Below are 20,033 nucleotides of genomic sequence, written 5' to 3' on the forward strand. Positions count from 1 at the left end.
CACCTCGCGAAGATACAAATTTCTTGCGACTAGGCCAAGAATTTCGCGCCTTCGCGAGAAAAGCACCAATCACAGACGAGAGGAAGGCAGGGGCAATTAGTTTCGTTTTTCTCTTTGGACAACGTCGATGGAGAAGGGCAGATGGCGCAATGATTGCTCAAACTTTATTGGCTCTCAGAATGGGATAAGCAAAATTTTTGCGTGTATCTGAACAGAAGTGCAAATGTTTTTCGTGATCTGTTGCGAAGATGCGAATAGACGAAGGCGCGAACACGCGAGCGCGAACTCAATGTGGACAAAGCTTTAGGGTCCACTGTCTTAATTGCTTGTATCTTCTGTAATATCGTTAATGGAGGATACGTGGTTACTATTTGAAATATTCATTATTTCACACGTTTTTTCGATTGAAAAAGAAATAATCTTAGCCTGAAATTTTTATTTATTTATAATTGGAGATATACTTATGATGAGAAATATTTTACCTCAAACAGTCTCCAGTTATGTCATGCTGCTTTGCGAAGTTTCATCCCAATTTGATTATTGGTGGAACATATTCTGGTCAAATTGTACTTTGGGACAATCGAAGTAATAAGAGAACGCCAGTTCAAAGAAGTCCCCTCTCCGCTTCGGCCCACACTGTAATGTTTTCTCTAATATTTTTCATATAATACTGATTGTTTATTTGATTAAAATGTTGTTTTAGCATCCTATCTATTGTGTAAAAGTTGTTGGAACTCAAAATGCTCACAATTTAGTAAGCATTTCTACTGATGGGAAATTTTGCACGTGGAGTCTTGATATGCTGTCTTCACCTCAGGTATGTCAATAAACAAACAGTGTCGAAATTTCCGTGTGCGTGAATTATTGTTTTGGAAGGGTGATTAGGAGAGCCTAGGGGACCTATATTTCCTCTGAAATCCTATATATTGTAAACCTATCCTATATTCACACATATATAATTTCATCGAATTCCCTATAAAATCTTATATTTACTTATGTAACTTCTCAATCTACTCTAACAAGTCCACTGCATTTAAATTCAAAAGTTCCATATTTACAGTATTCATTATATAACCAATTTTTTTGTGTTACAAAACTAAAAAATTACTCCCTCATACTAAAACATAAAAATACGGCTGTAGTAACATTGCAAACAAAGCCTGCAGTTGGCATTTTAAAATAGCTTTTTAATGCATGAGCTATTTTAACCACAAAATTTTCAATGTTCCTATAGAGTAGTGTCGCGAGTAGACGGTGTATCCCTCCGTCTAGGCGCGCTTTTGTAAGCGGGGATACTGTACGCGCCTGGTAGGGGGGATGACACTGATCTAAGAGATAGAAGGATATGACGTTAGCATACGTAGAACTGACAATATTGATACCAAAATTTGTCAAAGACAAACTGATGCCGTTGCCACTAGATGGCATTGTTTAGTGATCGCGAGTAATTTTTAGACGGATGTTTATGTCGCGCAGTTCAGACTGTGTCAAAATGGCGCCATCTATCTGATTATTCTCGCATTCCTGTTCTTTCAAACGTTTTACTAGCCGTCTCTTTTCCTTAGAGGGTTAAACTTTCCCAGTACTGCTAACAGGGTTCATAAAAAACCTCGAAAACAGGGAAAACCTGGAAAAAGATATTTATAATATTTAGTAAAATTTGTGAGGTTTGAGTAAGTTTTCTCCATAATCGTTGCTTCAACTATATAAAAACCAAGCTCGTTGTTATAACTCTGCATATGGGAAAAAAATCTGGAAAACTCAGGGAAATACGTAGGAAAAAAAACCTGAAGAACTCAGGGAAATCGGCTTTCCTAAAGTTATATGAAACTTGTGCTAAAATATTGTCTTAACTATTCCTTTTTTTTTTTTTGGATTTAGGACACTATGGAGCTGAGTCAGCACAAGCAATCAAAGGCAGTTGCCGTTACATCCCTCTCTTACCCTTATGGTGATTTCAACAATTTCATTGTTGGATCGGAAGAAGGCTTCATATATAACGCTTGCCGTCATGGAACCAGAGCTGGGATTATGGAGGCTTTTGAAGGACATCAGGGACCTATTACCGGTTTAGACTGCGCGCCTGGTGGCCAAGGGTCCCATGATTTCTCCCATCTGTTTCTCACCTCCTCCATTGATTGGACTGTCAAACTGTGGAGCATGAAGGTTAGTTCACAAAAATTTTAGTTCATTCTGGATGCTTTCTGTGTAAATATGCCTAGTGGTCGGCGTTTGGACAAGATAATCCACAGAATTTTGATTAATCAGTTATCCATGGATAATAATCAGATAATTATTCGTGATTACATTGCATTAATCATAGACTTCCCGTGGATAATTTCAAATTATGGATAAAGATAAAACAAACAGATATTATCCAATCCAAATGCTGACCACTAAATATGCCTTATCAGTAGAAAATACATGTGATACGGCGATTCTTTAAGTTGTTGCGATGATACTTTTATTAGTCAGAGGATCTTGTGTTATATTCTTATGGCCATAAGTTTATAAGATATGTTACACCTATTTATACAAACATTGTGAACATTTCAGGAGAGCAAGCCATTATATTCTTTTGAAGACAATGGAGATTACGTGTATGATGTTCAGTGGTCACCTATTCATCCAGCTTTGTTTGCTTGCGTTGATGGAATGGGTCGACTTGATTTGTGGAATTTAAATAGTGATACCGAAGTGAGTTTAAATTAAGTAATTTAATTTAATTGAAACTTCACACCCATATATTAACATTTAACTTTATTACTGTAGCTTCCCACTGTCAGCACTATTATTGATGGGAATCCAGCTTTGAATAGAGTTATTTGGACACCTTCTGGACATCAAATTGTTGTAGGCGATGATATGGGAAAAATATGGGTCTATGATGTTGGAGAAGTAAGTTTACATCTTTAATGGGGAATTATATGGCCAGACAACTATTAAAAGGAGAGTTTAAATTAAAATCAAGAGATTTTTTATCGATTCTTCTACTAATTATAGAGACACAGTAGTACAGAAGAAACCCCTCCTAACTAACGTCATAGCCCTGTTTGTCCAATCAGCTTTAGTCCCCTACTAGTTTTCCACTTAATAAATTCTCCACCATGTAAATGCCTTCTTCAAGTCCAGTCTTTTGCTGTTTCACTATAAGACCAGTCTATAAAATTCCTGTGGCAAAATGGAGCTATCTCAGAAGCTTTGGTGTGACGTGACCCATACTATTTGCACATAGAACCAAAGCGGTACCAAATATGGCCGTCCACTACCAAAGCTAAGCGTTTTAACTAGGCACTGACGTCACAACTGAGATAGCTGTATTATCACATCTCGCCCAATTTTAAGGAAATTTCGTTCTAAATTTCATAAGACGTGGAGCGTGCCATGGGAATTTTGTTAACAAGAAGGCAGGGCGTTACACGATTGGTGGGAGGAGCTAATTTCAAATTGTTTCACTATGCAGATAGGTAGAAAAATCGATAAAACACTTGAATTTCCTTTTCACCCTCCCTTTAAATAAAACATCAAAATCATTACGCCTAGCACTCCAATATTTGGAGCTTCGAAAATTAATATGATATTGACATTATTTTTTAGTGATTTTCTTATTTTATAAATCTAAATTATTGTTGCCTGGCCACTTCTGTCTCCCTTTAATTGTGACTGCCATGTCACGTAACACGAAAAGATGCACTTTTGATATAAATGCAAATAATAATGTGATATTTTAGCAACTCGCGAGTCCCAGAGCTGATGAATGGTCTCAATTTAACCAAACTCTACATGAATTGAGGAACAATCAAACTGACCAGGATTTGGATATAATGTCGTCATTCTCAATGGGAACACCCATTCGTTAACCTGTGGTTCTAAAGGATTGTACAAAGTCCTGAATAAGTTAAATTATATAAATTATTATAATCAGTAACAGTAACGCCATCTTTATTTCGAAAATCTGTAACCTTTAAAATTAAATATGATGTATAAATAAGAAGAGTGACCAATTAAAATGCTTAACCTAAAATTATTTTGTGTCTTGCCATGAGGCCTTTACGAAACGTTTTCTGGGCTTGGCGCATATTAATAAGCGCATTGGTTATTGTTGTGATATCAGGTAAGGCCTTTTTTTAAGTTAAGTTCAGGTACCATAACATTATACCTTAATAGAACGGCCTATTCCTAAAATATAAAAGGAATAATATTAAAAAATAAATGGTCTCTTATCACAAAATAATTAGCATTTTAATTAATCCTAAAAACGAGGACTCATTGCCGCCATTGGTTTAGTGGGGTCTGCTAGCCAGAACCTATTGGCAATGATATTGTCGCGTCAGAGGGTCTCAAAAGGAGATGGCATCTGCGGGTTTATAAAAACTCTTTGAAATATGTCAGAGGCCCGACCAAGGATAGGCAGAGTTCAAAGAAACTTACTATTGGTTCGTTTTATTACGAAACTACCACTTGGAGATGTTGGGTCTTTGTATCTTTCCGTTTGCGAGTCCATCCTGGAAAACGGCGGAAAGATTTTGAAAATTCTTTATTACTGTCGTCGGCTATTAGACAAGTAGAACAAGTTGTATAAGCTTTCCTAGAAGGTTAAGTTGTGCCCATCTCTTCTCTGTCATATCATAAATGTCATCAACTATACCACTATATTCTCTATGATTAAATGGCAAAATCTAAGTCTCGTCTGAGGCAGCACGTCATCTATATATTTTTCGAGTCTGTATGTAACATTTTTCGAGTCTTTAACGAATATTTTTCGAGAATTTATCGAATTTTTTCCACCATTTATCAGTGTTTTTAACACAGTATTTATCGAGTATTATTACAACTAGTAATTAGTAAAACTTATAAAATCATATCGATATTCGATAGAATTACCCCATACAATCGTGTACTCTTCCATGCAACTACCAGGAACCTTTGTTACTAGGCTAAAAGTCTCAGGAAAATGAATATTTACTCACAAAGGTAAAGTCAATGGCGACCCTGACTTTAAAGACGGATGCTAGAAACAATGCAAATATTTAAAACTGGTATTAGTGTCAATAAATCGTCTAAGCGAAACCAAAAAAATCAATATTTGGTTTTTGCTCAAGGGGTTCATCACCGCGTATGATGTAAGCACATTCAAAATATTACAGAAGAGTTTTAACTTTCGTTTAAAAGAGCGTATAAAACATTGAATATTTCAAAGTGGGTCCATCTATCCATCAACAACATTAAAGTCAAGTAATAGAGCTATTTCAGAAGCCTTAGAGGGACTTCACATATGCTATTTGCCCATATAACCAAAGCGGTACCAAATATGGCCGCCCCACTGCCAAAGCTAGTCCCGTGACGTTTTACCTGGGCACTGACGTCACAACTGAGATAGTTCTATTAAGTTTTCTCTCTGGGAAATTCTATTGGATGACTAGTACAAACTGATGGATTAAACCAATAGAGCCATTTCAGTTCGCGGGGGAAAGGATAGTTTTTGGGGCGGGATTTCACTAGCTCCCGCCCAGGCACCACTTTGTCAGGGAAATTTAACATCGTGTTCTTCTACGGCCCTCACGGCGGGAGGGTGAAAATGAGCACTGTTTATTGGAGGCAAACCCGTGACGTTTCCCCACCTTCAACTGAAACAGCTCTATAGGGTTTTATAGCCCCCTTTTCGTTATCTTCCCAGAGAAAACTTTTACGTGGTTCTAATTTCCAAGAAGAAATTCTAGTCGAACATTTTCTTTAAATTCACCCTTTGACCATCTTACCCCTCGAGCCTTTTGTTGAAATGTACATTTGCAGAAATGAGTTATTGATTCAAAATCAATGCCATGCAATACTATAGAATCCGCGTAAACAATTGTCGCCGCTCATTGTTTTATATCACAATACTGACGACTTTCTTGAGTAAAAGCGAATTTCGGACGCTTCTTTAATGAGAATTAATGTGTGAAAACAGGACTCTCACTGTAGCTGCCGTTAACGTAAGGACTTTAAATCGTATTGTTTCAACCACAAAGTATGATTTAAAACACTTCTATTTCCAAAGCACATTGCATTTAGATTTCATACAAACGATGGTAAAACGGACCATATTGGGAGGGACGTCAATATTTTGAACTTTCTGTCGGGAGTATTACATTTCAAGTAATTAACTTAAAAATAATACACTTATATCTTACTGCAATTAATGGTGTTACGGTTTTTGTATTGATATCCAATCGAAAGTTTAATGAAAACCTATTTGAGTTTTAACATTTATCACGTAACAACAATCAGTATGAACCTCCCCTTTTCCATAATGTTTAATATTCGCTAGTGTTTCCGAATAAAATATGATCAGACAAAGTCAATTAATAGTTATGAACCAAGAAATTTGATGGTTTCCCGGAATATCCCGATTCCTTTTTCACGCTAAAATCCCTATCTTTAGCATGCTAACAAAGTTTATTTAAGCATTAAAAATTATTTGCGCCAACTAATAGGTTTAAACTCCAAGAAGTGGTGTAGTTTTACATTTGCCCACAACTTTCTATAACATTGAAATAAAGCTTTCTCAAGAAATTAGCATTAATTACGGCAATGGGAAAGTGGCAGTTACTTATGGTTTACCTTCTATTAAAATATTTAGGTATGAAATTGTCACTCCGCGAGATTGCCTGTGGGGAGTATGCAATAAACACACTAATCACTGCACCGGACTTGTTGGTATGGTCGCTCGAAAGGTATAGTTACCTTGAATATGAATATGATTTAGCAAGAATTAACTCCCGATAATGGCTTAGGAAGCGGATATTGGTATATCAACGGTTACTCGAACGGTGGATCGAGCAAAATTCGTCGATTTCTCATATCCGTATTATCAGGATGCTGTGACTTTCGTTACCAAAGCTCCCACTTCACTCGGAGTCAACAACAGCAAGTTTGCAACTCATCCATTGCAAATTCAAGTATAATATTCTACTTGACATTCATTGAAACCATCACTCACAACTCCTTAGTGGTTTGCAGTAAAAACTTGTAGCAGAGAATAAGTCCAATAACAACTGACTTCGGATCATTTTGTTTCTTAATTAAATCAGAAATTTATAATCCCCTCTGAAGTTTACATACCCCGAGCTGGGCACTTGCGATGAATTTTTGTATTGATACAACATCAGCGTGTTATGATGAATTTTCAAGCCCTGTCCGTCGAAAATCAAAATCCGCTAGCATCTTTCCGATGAGAATAGTTAGAGAAATTGTGACAAAAATCCTTGCACTAAAGTGAATTTTGATTAGCTATGGTGACGTTATAACTCGTTCAACCCCTCGATCTAACCTCTTGAGTTCAGAAGGGGAAACACTATCCAACCCCACGTGTTCTAGAATCACTCTAAATACGATGCATTTTTTCTTTCAAGGCCTGGATACTAACAATGTGTTTGTTGATCGCAATAATTGTTAGCTTGAAACTTGTTACTTGGTCTTGGGATGAAAAAAATACTTTATGGGATATAGTAAAATTAACTTTACGACAAGGTGAGAAAATTAGAATAACTAGATTCAAAGTTTTATATAGAGAAATTATAATAGCCAATTCAAATAGGTTTGGAAAACCCAATTCATTCGACGACAAAGGTGCTTTTTGCAATCACATTTTTATTTTTTGGAACTGTGGAAAAATTGTACGAATGCCACTTAACTTCGGCGACAAGCTTCATTGCCACGGCTGTACCAATTGATACCTTTGCACAAATGGCGGAATTAATCCAATATCAAGATTACGTTGTCAGTGCTGTAGCAGAAAGCTCTTTGCAACACGATATCACGGTAAAGGATAAGCTTTAATTTCTCAGTTTCCTCATACCATCTCTATAGACAAAATATAATTTTCCAAAACTTTACAGTATAGTTTCGTTCAGCGTGGAAAGTTACGGGATTCGTTATTAATAATCTTTCTCAGTATCTTCTACTTTAGAGAGTAACGACCCTACTCAATCTAGGCTTCCTAGACATAGCGGTAGTATTAGGTTAGGTTTGGTTATTGGAACCCCAATAGTATTAGATCAGGTATGGTTAGGTTTGGACCGTTTGGTTATTTGAACTCCAATAGTATTTGGTCAGTTTAGGTTAGGTTTGGTTATGTTAACCTCAATAGTAGAATAGCGGTTGCTATTATGCAACTGTTGATACAAAGTACACCCCGTTAAAACCACCCTTTTATTTTTCAAAGAATTCTGACATCGAGTATTTCAAGTTATTTGCTAACTCGTCGAAGAAACCTGGTTACCAATTACCAAAAACGATACCAGAAGGCTTCAATCGCGTTTTACAAGAAAATTACGCTTTGATTGAAACTAAAACCGAGTTGCAACTGAACATGGAATTTTCGCTCAACATGTTTCATTTAGCTAGTGAAAATTTGTACGTTGATCACAATTCGATCGCTTTTCATAAGTCGTTTCCGTGCACAGATCGGATCAACAAATGGTACATTTCTATTGACACTTTATCCACTGCTTTTAGGTGTTGAAGTTCATTATTTAATGTTTCCTGCTTTGTTTTCAGGTTGAATCTATTAACGTGTTTTGGATTGATTCAAAAATGGAATGACGATGATTCAAGGGTGTTTTCAAAAAATTACAAAGAATCGGGAATCGAAGGAATCATTCTTAATTATATAAAACTTGACGATCTGAAATTTGTATTTTACGGCTTAGCAATTGCTGGATGGGGCTGCGCAGGAGCAATGCTGGTCATGCATACTGCTCTACGACAAGTCAGCAAAATGAGACTACGCAAAAATTGCGTCGTTGCGTTGAAATTCGGATGGAAATAGATATTGGAATATTTTTAAATTTTAAAACTTAATTTTTTTCTGTGAGCTTGTCTTAACTGAGAGAATAATTTTAATGATCAAGTTAACTTAGAAGAAATGACACTCGTATGTCCGTATACCATTAATGCTAAAGTAGGCTTTTCTACAGTAGAGTTATTAAAGGGATGTATAAATGTCAAAATTCATGAACTATATTTTGAAGTAGCAAAGATAGCATTATCTGGGCAATGTCACGTGACTGTAAGTGTAGATCGACTCCACGGATAGATGCCCATTCCTAATGCACTGATAATAATACGAAATCAACGCATACCTAGTAGCGCCCTGTTTGACCCCACCCAAACATAACGGTTTGTACATCCAGAATTCACAAAACGATTTACTCCCATTTAACCCAAACCGTTTCTCCCAATTCCCATTTCTCCCAATCCCATTTGACCCAACACTATGTCTTTTCCCCCAATTTCTTTTGTCCCAATTCAGCATAAAACATATGTTAATAAGTTCAAAGAGAATTTTTTTGTTTTATTAACAATGATATGTTTTACATATTCAGTAGGATAATGTTTAGGAAAAGGTGGCAGCTAACTATTAGGAGAATATTTTGGAAAAGGTGGCAGCTAATTAATAGGAGAATATTTAGAAAAAGGTGGCAGCTAATTAATATGAGAATATTTAGAAAAAGGTGGCAACTAATTAATAGGAGAATATTTTGGAAAAGGTGGCAACGAATTAAAGGAACCATTGTTTTGGAAAAGGTGGCAACGAATTAAAGGAACCATTGTTTTGGAAAAGGTGACAGCTAACTATTAGGAAAATATTTTGGAAAAGGTGGCAGCTAATTAGTAGGAGAATTTATTTATTTATTTATTTATTGGAGGGATAGGGTTGCTAAGCCAAATTGACTTATGTGCAACCCCCCAAAAGCATTAAAGTACATCAAACGAACCGAAAAATATTAAATTCAGGCGTTGTTGAATGTTTTGGAAAAGGTGGCAGCTAATTAATAGGAGAATATTTAGGAAAAGGCGGCAGCTAATTAATAGGAGAATATTTAGGAAAAGGCGGCAACTAATTAATAGGAGAATATTTAGGAAAAGGCGGCAACTAATTAATAGGAGAATACTTTGGAAAAGGTGGCAATTAACTAATTAATAGGAGAATATTTTGGAAAAGGTGGCAACTAATTAATAGGAGAATATTTTGGAAAAGGTGGCAACTAATTAATAGGAGAATATTTTGGAAAAGGTGGCAACTAATTAATAGGAGAATATTTTGGAAAAGGTGGCAACTAATTAATAGGAGAATATTTTGGAAAAGGTGGCAACTAATTAATAGGAGAATATTTTGGAAAAGGTGGCAACTAATTAATAGGAGAATATTTTGGAAAAGGTGGCAACTAATTAATAGGAGAATATTTTGGAAAAGGTGGCAACTAATTAATAGGAGAATATTTTGGAAAAGGTGGCAACTAATGATTAGGAGAATATTTTGGAAAAGGTGGCAACTAATTAATAGGATAATAACCTAACCTAACCTAACGTTTTGAAAGCAACCATTTGCAGCATAAAATCTTAGACGAAACTATTCGATTGGGAGAAATGAGAATTGAATAGTTTGGGATAAAAATTCCGATTGGGAAATATAAGATTGGGAGAACTGGGAATCGGAAAGTTTGGGATAAAAATGTATTTTGGGAAACACAGAATTGGGAGAAATGGGACCATACCATTTGGCGACGTTTATTACCGTTTATTAATATACATGTTGGAGCTATATATTATTTTTCTTATGATGTTATTATATCAATTTTCATGGTCTAGTTGATGTTTCGGATTTCATGTAGATTTATGGTGTCAGATAAAAGGATTTCGTGGGAATTATAGGATCGAGAATAACTCGAGCCTAAAATACTCGCCAACTATTCCCATTGTTTAGAATTAAAAGTATTTGGACCAAAACAACGTCAGTTAATTTGACTTTACGAAACATTGATTGTGGGCTCAATAAGCAACTAGCACGCTAACCTAATTTCGTAGGAAACAAGAAGTTTTGTGATAACGTTTATTGTATGTACTGTGTGTGTATTAGCGTAAATCTAAAGACAACCAGTTCATAATGTTACACCTCATAGATATATTTATAAATGTTCGGATTGATTTTAAATAGAAAATTCCCCATCGTGCCAACAATAATTCAATAGCTCGGGTGTACTAATTAGGCCCAAAAATTGTACTGAAACAGACTTAGACTATTTAGGTCCAAATCTTGGGCGGAAAAAGTACTTATAAGGTGATAGGATGTTTAAGCCCAAAATTAAGGGATAAATAGTTTACCAAATCATTCAGACTATTTAAGCTCAAAATTTGGACTTAAAAACTAGGATTTTTGGAGGCTAGTAATTTAGGTCAAAAACTACCTCTGTAGCAATTTTCAAATGTTCTAGGTTAAACCCTAAAATTTCTGTGCGTAATCAGTTTCGTTTGAATTCTTGACTTTAGATTTGTCTTTTGCCACACTCAATTGATCAATTTATTTATTGCATTATAACAATAGGTGATATTGTAAAGTCCATTTTTTTGCTCAACATGTTAACTTCGTTTCTCTAATTTTTTGCTAACTTTTCCCAATATTTTGCTGCTAACTTTTCCCTTATTCTTTGCAACTAAACAACGAAATTATATTTAGCGAAAATTATCGAATTTTATAGGACCAATGGGTTCTCGCTTGATTTTACGTGACTCTTTGAAAATGCAAATTTATGATTCAAAAGATGGTAAATTTTTATTAAACTTCTATGTATACAAGGAAAAAATAGCTATATTCTTATTATTTTAATTGAATAAATTTTGAAAAAATACATTTCTGTTTACAAAGTTTTACATTTAAAAGTGGTCCCATGTTTCCAGGAATGCTTTTGAGCTGTATTATATTGCTATTATGTTTTCCTTAAAATTTTGGTCTTTCAGATTCCAGCTTAGAGTAGTCCAGATTTGGCGAGAAAAACTAAAGAATTGATTGAAATCATGAATTTTATCTTAACATTTAATTCAAGCGACTCTTAGAGAGAAGTTTGATTTTGGAGTAGCATAGTTGGGGCCGTCTGTAGCTTTTTAAAAGTATGCTACTCCACAATCAAACTTTCCTTTACTAAGCTCTTTACTTTGTACTGTTTCTTTTCATAAGCTTGCCACGGTTCAGGGTTTGAACCTCTGCTCCATCTAGTGAAGAAAGATTAACTTAAAAATTGTTTTATTTTATGGCACCAAAAATAACATCAACTAGTACTAAGATCAAGAATAAATATTCTGAAATGACTCGATAACCATTTTTTTAAATCGAATTAGGTTAAGAAATGAAGATAAAAAGTGATTAAAAACCATTAAAAAAACATAATTATACTCCAGGAACTTCAATTTAAAGTATCGAAATAGGCTTAGCAATACCGTTGGGTATAAGATTAGGCTTAAATCGAAGCGTTATTTCACCTTCTAGGTGACAGGGAAATAAGTTACTAACATCAACTTTGGGTAGCCCCAAATTTTAGAGATTTTGTTTTGAGGGGACAAAATTATTATGGTATTTATAAATAATAAAAAAAGACGTGTTTAAAATCTCATGTTCTGAATGAGTCTTGCCCTTTAAAATTGTAACACTTGCTTGGATAGTTTATTGTTAAGTTTTCTTAATGATCTAAAGGTCCTTTTATTAACATAAACCAATTTAAAAATGTCTATCTGGCCATTTCATTCCCACTTTAACAAGTAATACTTACGAAGCATCAGGGCACTTGATGGCTAATCTAGCCAAGTACACCGTAGAGAAAGCAACTCCGCCTCCAACAATGACTAGCAATGGTACTAACTGAAAGTGTAAAAAATTATATTAATTATACTTTTTGTAAACCAATTTCTCTGACATTTCCAGGTTCTTTCCCAAGTGCAAGACCACCTAATAGCTCCAAGAGTGGTTTGTTAAGTGTAGCAACACCTTCAGAACAAACTTAATTACTCAAGCCTCGGAAATTTTCCCTGAGTTTTACTAAGAATAAAAGATTTCCCTGCGCATCCCCATCAAATCACGTTTCTTCGTTTCTTATAATTACACTAAAATAGTCTTTCATTTATTTTCAACTATTTTGGCCCAGTTCAGTTTAGGTTAGCATAGTATGCCTGAAAACCAGGACAAAACATTGATGAAAATCAAACCAAGATTATTTAAGACTATATACGCTAGGGTCCAAAATAGTTTCTAGATTTTTGCCCCTTATTCTAGGCCAAAATAGCGATTCTTTCATTGGAGGCTGGTAAGACACGCAAACTGGGCCAAAATAGACAGCCAATATAGGGAAATGGCAGTAAGGGATAAACCCCTCCCACCAAACGTCAGACCTCCGTTGACCCAATCATATTAACTCCCCCACTAGCCTTCTACTTAATAAAATCCTCCACAGTGTAGACGTATATGGGAGGAGATATCTGAAGCCCCGCCCCTTATGCTGTTTCCCTATATATAGACAGCAATTAATATGTTGTATTAACATGGTATTAATATTTCACAATTAATTCTCAGCTACAGATCCAACGAGGTAGTTTTGATATAGTTTATAGCTTAAAGTTTAGTCATAAAACCATAAAATCCGATGGGGTAATTGGGGTTATACTAATTAAAAGAAGATACCTTATCTTTAAGCAGGCTGTTAAAGGACCCCCCCCCCATAAAAAGGGGAAAACAATATTGCTCAGTTAGCTGAAAATTAACACATGGGAGCAGCCACTAAGGAAATTGAATAGTTTATTTCCCACAAGTATGAAATGCTAGTGCTAGAGGTGAATTTGATAATGTCAGGATTAACCAAATCACAAATAGAGAAATCATTAGAGTATTTCCTTTCATAAGCCTTGGTTGAAAAAAAAAAAGGATATTGTTTATTCTTACGGCTTTATGCTTCCTCAAGCTCTGAAGTGTCAATCCTTGCATTACCATTTTGAAATGCTTTACGAAAACTCGAGACGAGAAAAGTTGAAATATTTATAATGAAGTAAATTCTTAGGATAATTGAAAGCAAATTAATAATTGCAAGAAGAAATTGGGAATGAAATGAATACCTAATCAAGGTCTAAGCAGGGATTTATAGCGTCTTATCCCAGCCAGATATGGATATGACACCAGTTTGGAGTTCAGAACTTCAGATCTCAAAGTTCCTGATTCTGAACTACTGTTTAATGCCGATTTGCCTAGGTTTCAAGGTTTCTTTATTGCCGTATAAGAAAAAATACACCCTATAATATCAGGGCGGCTCCCTCATAAGGGGAGCGCAGCAATCAAAATTAAAAATAATAAATGTATGAGCATAGCCCACTCGATCACGACGCAAGCTGCTCGCACTACGCTGTGCTCTTTAAGGAGCCGCCCTGTTTCAAAAGGGTGTATATATATATATACGGCATCAATAAACCTGTAAACCCTGTAAACCTGGAACATGCTTTGCCAAAGTGTGAGCCACTGTATCAAAGAGGAGGGCTATTTTAGTGGTGCCTTATTCTCTGGAGGTGCAATGTACTAACTACTTTTTCATGTCTTATCCCTTTTGTTTAACCACTGCTTCGAGAACCGTTACTCAGCAATCTACAAGATTATTGTCTACAAAATCAAAGAGTGCATCAAGGCGTTGGCTGAGGCTTGAACAAGTTCTTTGTTTACTTATGAAAAGTAAAAGTTAGGGAAGGTTATAATTCAAATCTAGTTATTCAAATTAATTAAAATTTAAGGTATGAAGTTCCGGGAGAAGTGCGGACTTCTCTGAGAAGCCTTAATGCGCTTCCGGAACGTAAATAAAGCTTTCTTAGTAAAAATGTGGAAGTTTAGTTAGTCGAAATAATACTATGGTGGTAGTCTTCACTCTATTGCCGAATTATGTATAAACATTCCAACTGCCATTACAAACAAGCGGGGTCTTTCTTACCTAGAAGGTAATTTGTGGAAGGGGAACCAAGCGGCCAAGCCCAGTAATGTTTGTTTTAGATTTTTAAGAATCTCGGATTTGAAACCCATTTTTCGACTTTAAAGATATGTAGGAATTGAAAACCTGTTATTTTTGGGACTGCCAAATATTTGGGAGGCGAAACCTTTTTTTTCGACTTAGAAATATTTAGGATTTAAAACCCGGTTTTTTTTGGGACTGGGCAATATCTTGGATATGAAACCTGTTATTGTTTTGGGGGAACTGGGAAATATGTGATTTGAAAGGACTTTTTTTTTTCTTAACTGTGAAATATCTGTGATTTGAAACTTTTTTTCCTAACTGGAAATATCTGGGATTGGAAGATCAGTTTTTTTTCTTGACTGGAAATATCTGGGATTGGAAGACCAGTTTTTTTTCTTGACTGGAAATATCTGGGATTGGAAAAACAGTTTTTTTTCTTCACTGGACATATCTGCGTTTGGAAAGTCAGTTTTTTTCTTGACTGGAAATATCTGCGATTGGAAAGTCAGTTTTTTTCTTCACTGGAAATAACTGCGATTAGAAAACCGTTCTTTTTCTTGACTGGAAATAACTGCGATTAGAAAACCATTCTTTTTCTTGACTGGAAATAACTGCGATTAGAAAACCATTCTTTTTTTGACTGGAAATAACTGCGATTAGAAAACCATTCTTTTTCTTGACTGGAAATAACTGCGATTAGAAAACCATTCTTTTTCTTGACTGGAAATAACTGCGATTAGAAAACCATTCTTTTTCTTGACTGGAAATAACTGCGATTAGAAAACCATTCTTTTTCTTGACTGGAAATAACTGCGATTAGAAAACCATTCTTTTTCTTGACTGGAAATAACTGCGATTAGAAAACCATTCTTTTTCTTGACTGGAAATAACTGCGATTAGAAAACCATTCTTTTTCTTGACTGGAAATAACTGCGATTAGAAAACCATTCTTTTTCTTGACTGGAAATAACTGCGATTAGAAAACCATTCTTTTTCTTGACTGGAAATAACTGCGATTAGAAAACCATTCTTTTTCTTGACTGGAAATAACTGCGATTAGAAAACCATTCTTTTTCTTGACTGGAAATAACTGCGATTAGAAAACCATTCTTTTTCTTGACTGGAAACATCTGGGATTGGAAAACCATTTTTTCTTGACTGGAAACATCTGGGAATGGAAAACCATTTTTTTCTTGACTGGAAATATCTGGGATTGGAAAACCAGTTTTTTTTTCTTGACTGGAAATATCTGGGATTGGAGAACCATTTTTTTTCTTGACTGGAAATATCTGGGATTCGAGAACCATTTTTTTTCATGACTGGAAATATCTGGGATTGGAGAACCATTTTTTTTCTTGACTGGAAATATCTGGGATTGGAGAACCATTTTTTTCTTGACTGGAAATATCTGGGATTGGAGAACCATTTTTTTTCTTGACTGGAAATATCTGGGATTGGAGAACCATTTTTTTCTTGACTGGAAATATCTGGGATTGGAGAACCATTTTTTTTCTTGACTGGAAATATCTGGGATTGGAGAACCATTTTTTTTCTTGACTGGAAATATCTGGGATTGGAGAACCATTTTTTTTCTTGACTGGAAATATCTGGGATTGGAGAACCATTTTTTTTCTTGACTGGAAATATCTGGGATTGGAGAACCATTTTTTTTCTTGACTGGAAATATCTGGGATTGGAGAACCATTTTTTTCTTGACTGGAAATATCTGCCATTGGAAAATCAGGTTTTTTTCTTGACTGGAAATAACTGCGATTAGAAAACCATTCTTTTTCTTGACTGGAAATAACTGCGATTAGAAAACCGTTCTTTTTCTTGACTGGAAATAACTGCGATTAGAAAACCATTCTTTTTCTTGACTGGAAATAACTGCGATTAGAAAACCGTTCTTTTTCTTGACTGGAAATAACTGCGATTAGAAAACCGTTCTTTTTCTTGACTGGAAATAACTGCGATTAGAAAACCATTCTTTTTCTTGACTGGAAATAACTGCGATTAGAAAACCATTCTTTTTCTTGACTGGAAATAACTGCGATTAGAAAACCATTCTTTTTCTTGACTGGAAATAACTGCGATTAGAAAACCATTCTTTTTCTTGACTGGAAATAACTGCGATTAGAAAACCATTCTTTTTCTTGACTGGAAATAACTGCGATTAGAAAACCATTCTTTTTCTTGACTGGAAATAACTGCGATTAGAAAACCATTCTTTTTCTTGACTGGAAACATCTGGGATTGGAAAACCATTTTTTCTTGACTGGAAACATCTGGGAATGGAAAACCATTTTTTTCTTGACTGGAAATATCTGGGATTGGAAAACCAGTTTTTTTTTTCTTGACTGGAAATATCTGGGATTGGAGAACCATTTTTTTTCTTGACTGGAAATATCTGGGATTGGAGAACCATTTTTTTTCTTGACTGGAAATATCTGGGATTGGAGAACCATTTTTTTCTTGACTGGAAATATCTGCCATTGGAAAATCAGGTTTTTTTCTTGACTGGAAATAACTGCGATTAGAAAACCATTCTTTTTCTTGACTGGAAATAACTGCGATTAGAAAACCATTCTTTTTCTTGACTGGAAATAACTGCGATTAGAAAACCATTCTTTTTCTTGACTGGAAATAACTGCGATTAGAAAACCATTCTTTTTCTTGACTGGAAATAACTGCGATTAGAAAACCATTCTTTTTCTTGACTGGAAATAACTGCGATTAGAAAACCATTCTTTTTCTTGACTGGAAACATCTGGGATTGGAAAACCATTTTTTCTTGACTGGAAACATCTGGGAATGGAAAACCATTTTTTTCTTGACTGGAAATATCTGGGATTGGAAAACCAGTTTTTTTTTGACTGGAAATATCTGGGATTGGAGAACCATTTTTTTCTTGACTGGAAATATCTGGGATTGGAGAACCATTTTTTTTCTTGACTGGAAATATCTGGGATTGGAGAACCATTTTTTTCTTGACTGGAAATATCTGCCATTGGAAAATCAGGTTTTTTTCTTGACTGGAAATAACTGCGATTAGAAAACCATTCTTTTTCTTGACTGGAAATAACTGCGATTAGAAAACCATTCTTTTTCTTGACTGGAAATAACTGCGATTAGAAAACCATTCTTTTTCTTGACTGGAAATAACTGCGATTAGAAAACCATTCTTTTTCTTGACTGGAAATAACTGCGATTAGAAAACCATTCTTCTTCTTGACTGGAAATAACTGCGATTAGAAAACCATTCTTTTTCTTGACTGGAAATAACTGCGATTAGAAAACCATTCTTTTACTTGACTGGAAGTAACTGCGATTAGAAAACCAGTCTTTTTCCTGACTGGAAATATCTGGGATTGAAAAACCAGTTTTTTTTTCTTGAATGGAAACATCTGGGATTGGAAAACCATTTTTTTCTTGACTGGAAATATCTGGGAATGGAAAACCATTTTTTTCTTGACTGGAAATATCTGGGATTGGAAAACCAATTTTTTTTTCTTGACTGGAAATATCTGGGATTGGAAAACCAGTTTTTTTTTCTTGACTGGAAATATCTGGGATTGGAGAACCATTTTTTTCTTGACTGGAAATATCTGGCATTGGAAAACCTGTTTTTTCTTTCTTGACTGGGAATATCTGGGATTGGAAAACCGGTTTTTTTTCCTTGACTGGAAATATCTCCCATTGGAAAATCAGTTTTTTCTTGTCTGGAAATATCTGAAATTGGAAAATCAGGTTTTTTTCTTGTCTGGAAATATCTGCGATTGGAAAATCAGTCTTTTTCTGATTCTCGGATACGAAAAAGCTACCGCATGTATAGGCCCGCTAATTTGAATAATCACATTCCGGACCAATTATTCGTCTATTTAAATATCGCTAGCTATCAGATTGTGGGCGATCATTAGGTTCCCTTACTGCGTATCGTTTCAGTCGACGCCTCAAAGCCGAACGGGACCTAAATATTTCAAACCTTTACCAGTCCTCATAACGTACCAGTTGGTAAAAATTACTTTGATATCCTTGAAGTTAATATAAGGAATAGTTTGGGGGCACCGGCGCCATTTGAATACGGGAGCTTAACGGTTAAACTGTAATCGCGCGCTCTCGTTGTTACCCGAAAATACACGACTACGCAGTTAAATTCATTAAATATATTTATTATAACATTAATCCGGTTAATTTATATTTACAATCCGTTAGTTAACATTATTATACATTACAATTCAGTTAGATAATATTAAACAAGTAAATAAAGTTAATTTAATATAACAAGAATATGAACTGATCTTCATGCCGGTAATCCTCCAACTGCCCAGATTCCCGGGCTACGTTTGATTATATTCCCTCGGGCCTCCGGGGATCAGCCAATCCCGGCTCTCGAGCAGACGACAGGTCCAAGGTACAGTTCTCCGGGAATGGGCGCCGTCTAGCGGGGATCCCTGGTGTTACTTTAGGTTCCTCCATCTGGCGGTGATCCCTAGTAACGGGCTCCCCGTTACATCCTCCCCCTCTGCAAGGAACAAGCAGAGGCCCCGGGTGAAAGGGAATCAGCAGTGAAACGCCGCTGGGAGTGTCTGCAAAAGAATTAATGGGAAGGGAAACCCACTACCCAGGACCAGGGAATCAAGTCAACGACACGGGTGAACCACAGGCAAGGAGTTAAAGAAAAACATATTTATTAAACGGATATGTCCACGGTGGGAAAGGGGTACAAAACGGCGATCAAGAAAACAAATAATCATAAATGTGTAGTTTTATTTTTTTTTTGTGTGGGGAAGTGGAAAATAATACGGGTAACACAGTTAGTCATCCGACAAGAATACAAAATAATAAAGTCCGAAAGGACGCCGGGTATGGGTAGCCCATCAGCTTATGGGGACAAACCCACAGAATATCTAAGAAAAGAAGGTTAATCTATGCAACCTATACCGGGTGACGGAACAAGTCCTGGGAGGTGGCCCAGATCATAGAGGCTACTACTGCAACCGGTAGACTTTTGGCATCCGCTATTCGTTGTATAACGACAAAGGCCAATCCGGGGGGATGGAACCGCCCTCGTCGGTTCCCGGGTGGTTGCGAACATTGGAGCCCCTGATTGGGCCAATAGGCGATCAAGTGGTATGTCGCGAAGGAACCGAATCATATAATGTGGCTCCATTGCGGGGGATAGAGCCAAGAACAGCCGGGGAAAACGGGATAGGAACTTCTCGGCTGCTTCGTAAC

The 20,033-nt window shown here is 35.8% G+C and overlaps 3 protein-coding genes and 1 long non-coding RNA gene across 11 annotated transcripts in view; 2 read left to right on the plus strand and 2 right to left on the minus strand.

Annotated features, from left to right (window-relative positions):
• LOC149713206 (cytoplasmic dynein 1 intermediate chain 1-like) overlaps positions 1 to 4,024 on the plus strand; it is a 29,635-nt gene extending 25,611 nt beyond the window's left edge. For all 5 annotated transcript variants that reach the window (XM_089847090.1, XM_089847094.1, XM_089847101.1 and 2 more), the window contains 6 exons: positions 492 to 638; positions 704 to 817; positions 1,882 to 2,166; positions 2,557 to 2,697; positions 2,773 to 2,898; positions 3,732 to 4,024. In XM_089847090.1, the coding sequence (XP_089703216.1) occupies positions 492 to 638; positions 704 to 817; positions 1,882 to 2,166; positions 2,557 to 2,697; positions 2,773 to 2,898; positions 3,732 to 3,860 (942 nt within the window). In that variant the 3' untranslated portion in view covers positions 3,861 to 4,024. The remainder of the gene's footprint in view (positions 1 to 491; positions 639 to 703; positions 818 to 1,881; positions 2,167 to 2,556; positions 2,698 to 2,772; positions 2,899 to 3,731) is intronic.
• Positions 4,025 to 6,193: 2,169 nt separating this feature from the next.
• On the minus strand, positions 6,194 to 6,965 carry LOC149713207 (uncharacterized). Its single transcript, XR_016370920.1, has 2 exons — positions 6,727 to 6,965; positions 6,194 to 6,650 (listed from the first exon to the last, which is right to left on the minus strand). It is a non-coding gene; the product is annotated as an uncharacterized LOC149713207 (long non-coding RNA).
• Positions 6,966 to 7,330: 365 nt separating this feature from the next.
• Positions 7,331 to 10,063, plus strand: LOC149713208 (uncharacterized). Of its 3 annotated transcripts, XR_016370919.1 has the most exons (6): positions 7,331 to 7,512; positions 7,580 to 7,803; positions 8,207 to 8,463; positions 8,542 to 9,162; positions 9,369 to 9,461; positions 9,534 to 10,062. XR_016370919.1 is itself a non-coding variant. In XM_089847191.1 (4 exons), the coding sequence occupies exons 1-4, from the start codon at positions 7,410 to 7,412 to the stop codon at positions 8,810 to 8,812; spliced, it is 855 nt and encodes a 284-aa protein (XP_089703317.1). In that variant the 5' UTR covers positions 7,331 to 7,409; the 3' UTR covers positions 8,813 to 10,063. The 3 variants fall into 3 exon arrangements, 1 of the variants encoding a protein (XP_089703317.1); XR_016370918.1 differs by having other exon boundaries at positions 8,542 to 9,533; positions 9,571 to 10,063; XM_089847191.1 differs by having other exon boundaries at positions 8,542 to 10,063.
• Positions 10,064 to 11,570: 1,507 nt separating this feature from the next.
• ND-MLRQ (NADH dehydrogenase (ubiquinone) MLRQ subunit) lies at positions 11,571 to 14,034 on the minus strand. 2 transcript variants are annotated; one of them, XM_089847366.1, is made up of 5 exons: positions 13,921 to 14,034; positions 13,751 to 13,860; positions 12,588 to 12,676; positions 11,976 to 12,033; positions 11,571 to 11,818 (listed from the first exon to the last, which is right to left on the minus strand). In XM_089847366.1, the coding sequence occupies exons 2-5, from the start codon at positions 13,796 to 13,798 to the stop codon at positions 11,762 to 11,764; spliced, it is 252 nt and encodes an 83-aa protein (XP_089703492.1). In that variant the 5' UTR covers positions 13,799 to 13,860; positions 13,921 to 14,034; the 3' UTR covers positions 11,571 to 11,761. The 2 variants fall into 2 exon arrangements, with proteins under 2 accessions (XP_089703492.1, XP_089703483.1); XM_089847357.1 differs by lacking the exon at positions 13,921 to 14,034 and having other exon boundaries at positions 13,751 to 13,914.
• Between the last annotated feature and the right edge of the window lie 5,999 nt (positions 14,035 to 20,033).

This window comes from Phalangium opilio, unplaced genomic scaffold (assembly GCF_054372755.1).
Source record: "Phalangium opilio isolate 3A_F unplaced genomic scaffold, DU_Popi_V2 ptg000009l_1, whole genome shotgun sequence".
Taxonomy (NCBI): domain Eukaryota; kingdom Metazoa; phylum Arthropoda; class Arachnida; order Opiliones; family Phalangiidae; genus Phalangium; species Phalangium opilio.

Coding starts and splice junctions, on each gene's coding strand:
- LOC149713208 (XM_089847191.1), top strand. CDS start 7,410: ATGTGTTTGTTGATCGCAATAATTGTTAGCTTGAAACTTGTTACTTGG. Junction 7,513..7,579: donor AAAATTAACTTTACGACAAG/GTGAGAAAATTA, acceptor CAATTCAAATAG/GTTTGGAAAACCCAATTCAT. Junction 7,804..8,206: donor CTTTGCAACACGATATCACG/GTAAAGGATAAG, acceptor TATTTTTCAAAG/AATTCTGACATCGAGTATTT.
- ND-MLRQ (XM_089847366.1), bottom strand. CDS start 13,798: ATGGTAATGCAAGGATTGACACTTCAGAGCTTGAGGAAGCATAAAGCC. Junction 12,677..13,750: donor GCTTGAGGAAGCATAAAGCC/GTAAGAATAAAC, acceptor TTACACTTTCAG/TTAGTACCATTGCTAGTCAT. Junction 11,819..11,975: donor ATGAAAAGAAACAGTACAAA/GTAAAGAGCTTA, acceptor TCAATTCTTTAG/TTTTTCTCGCCAAATCTGGA.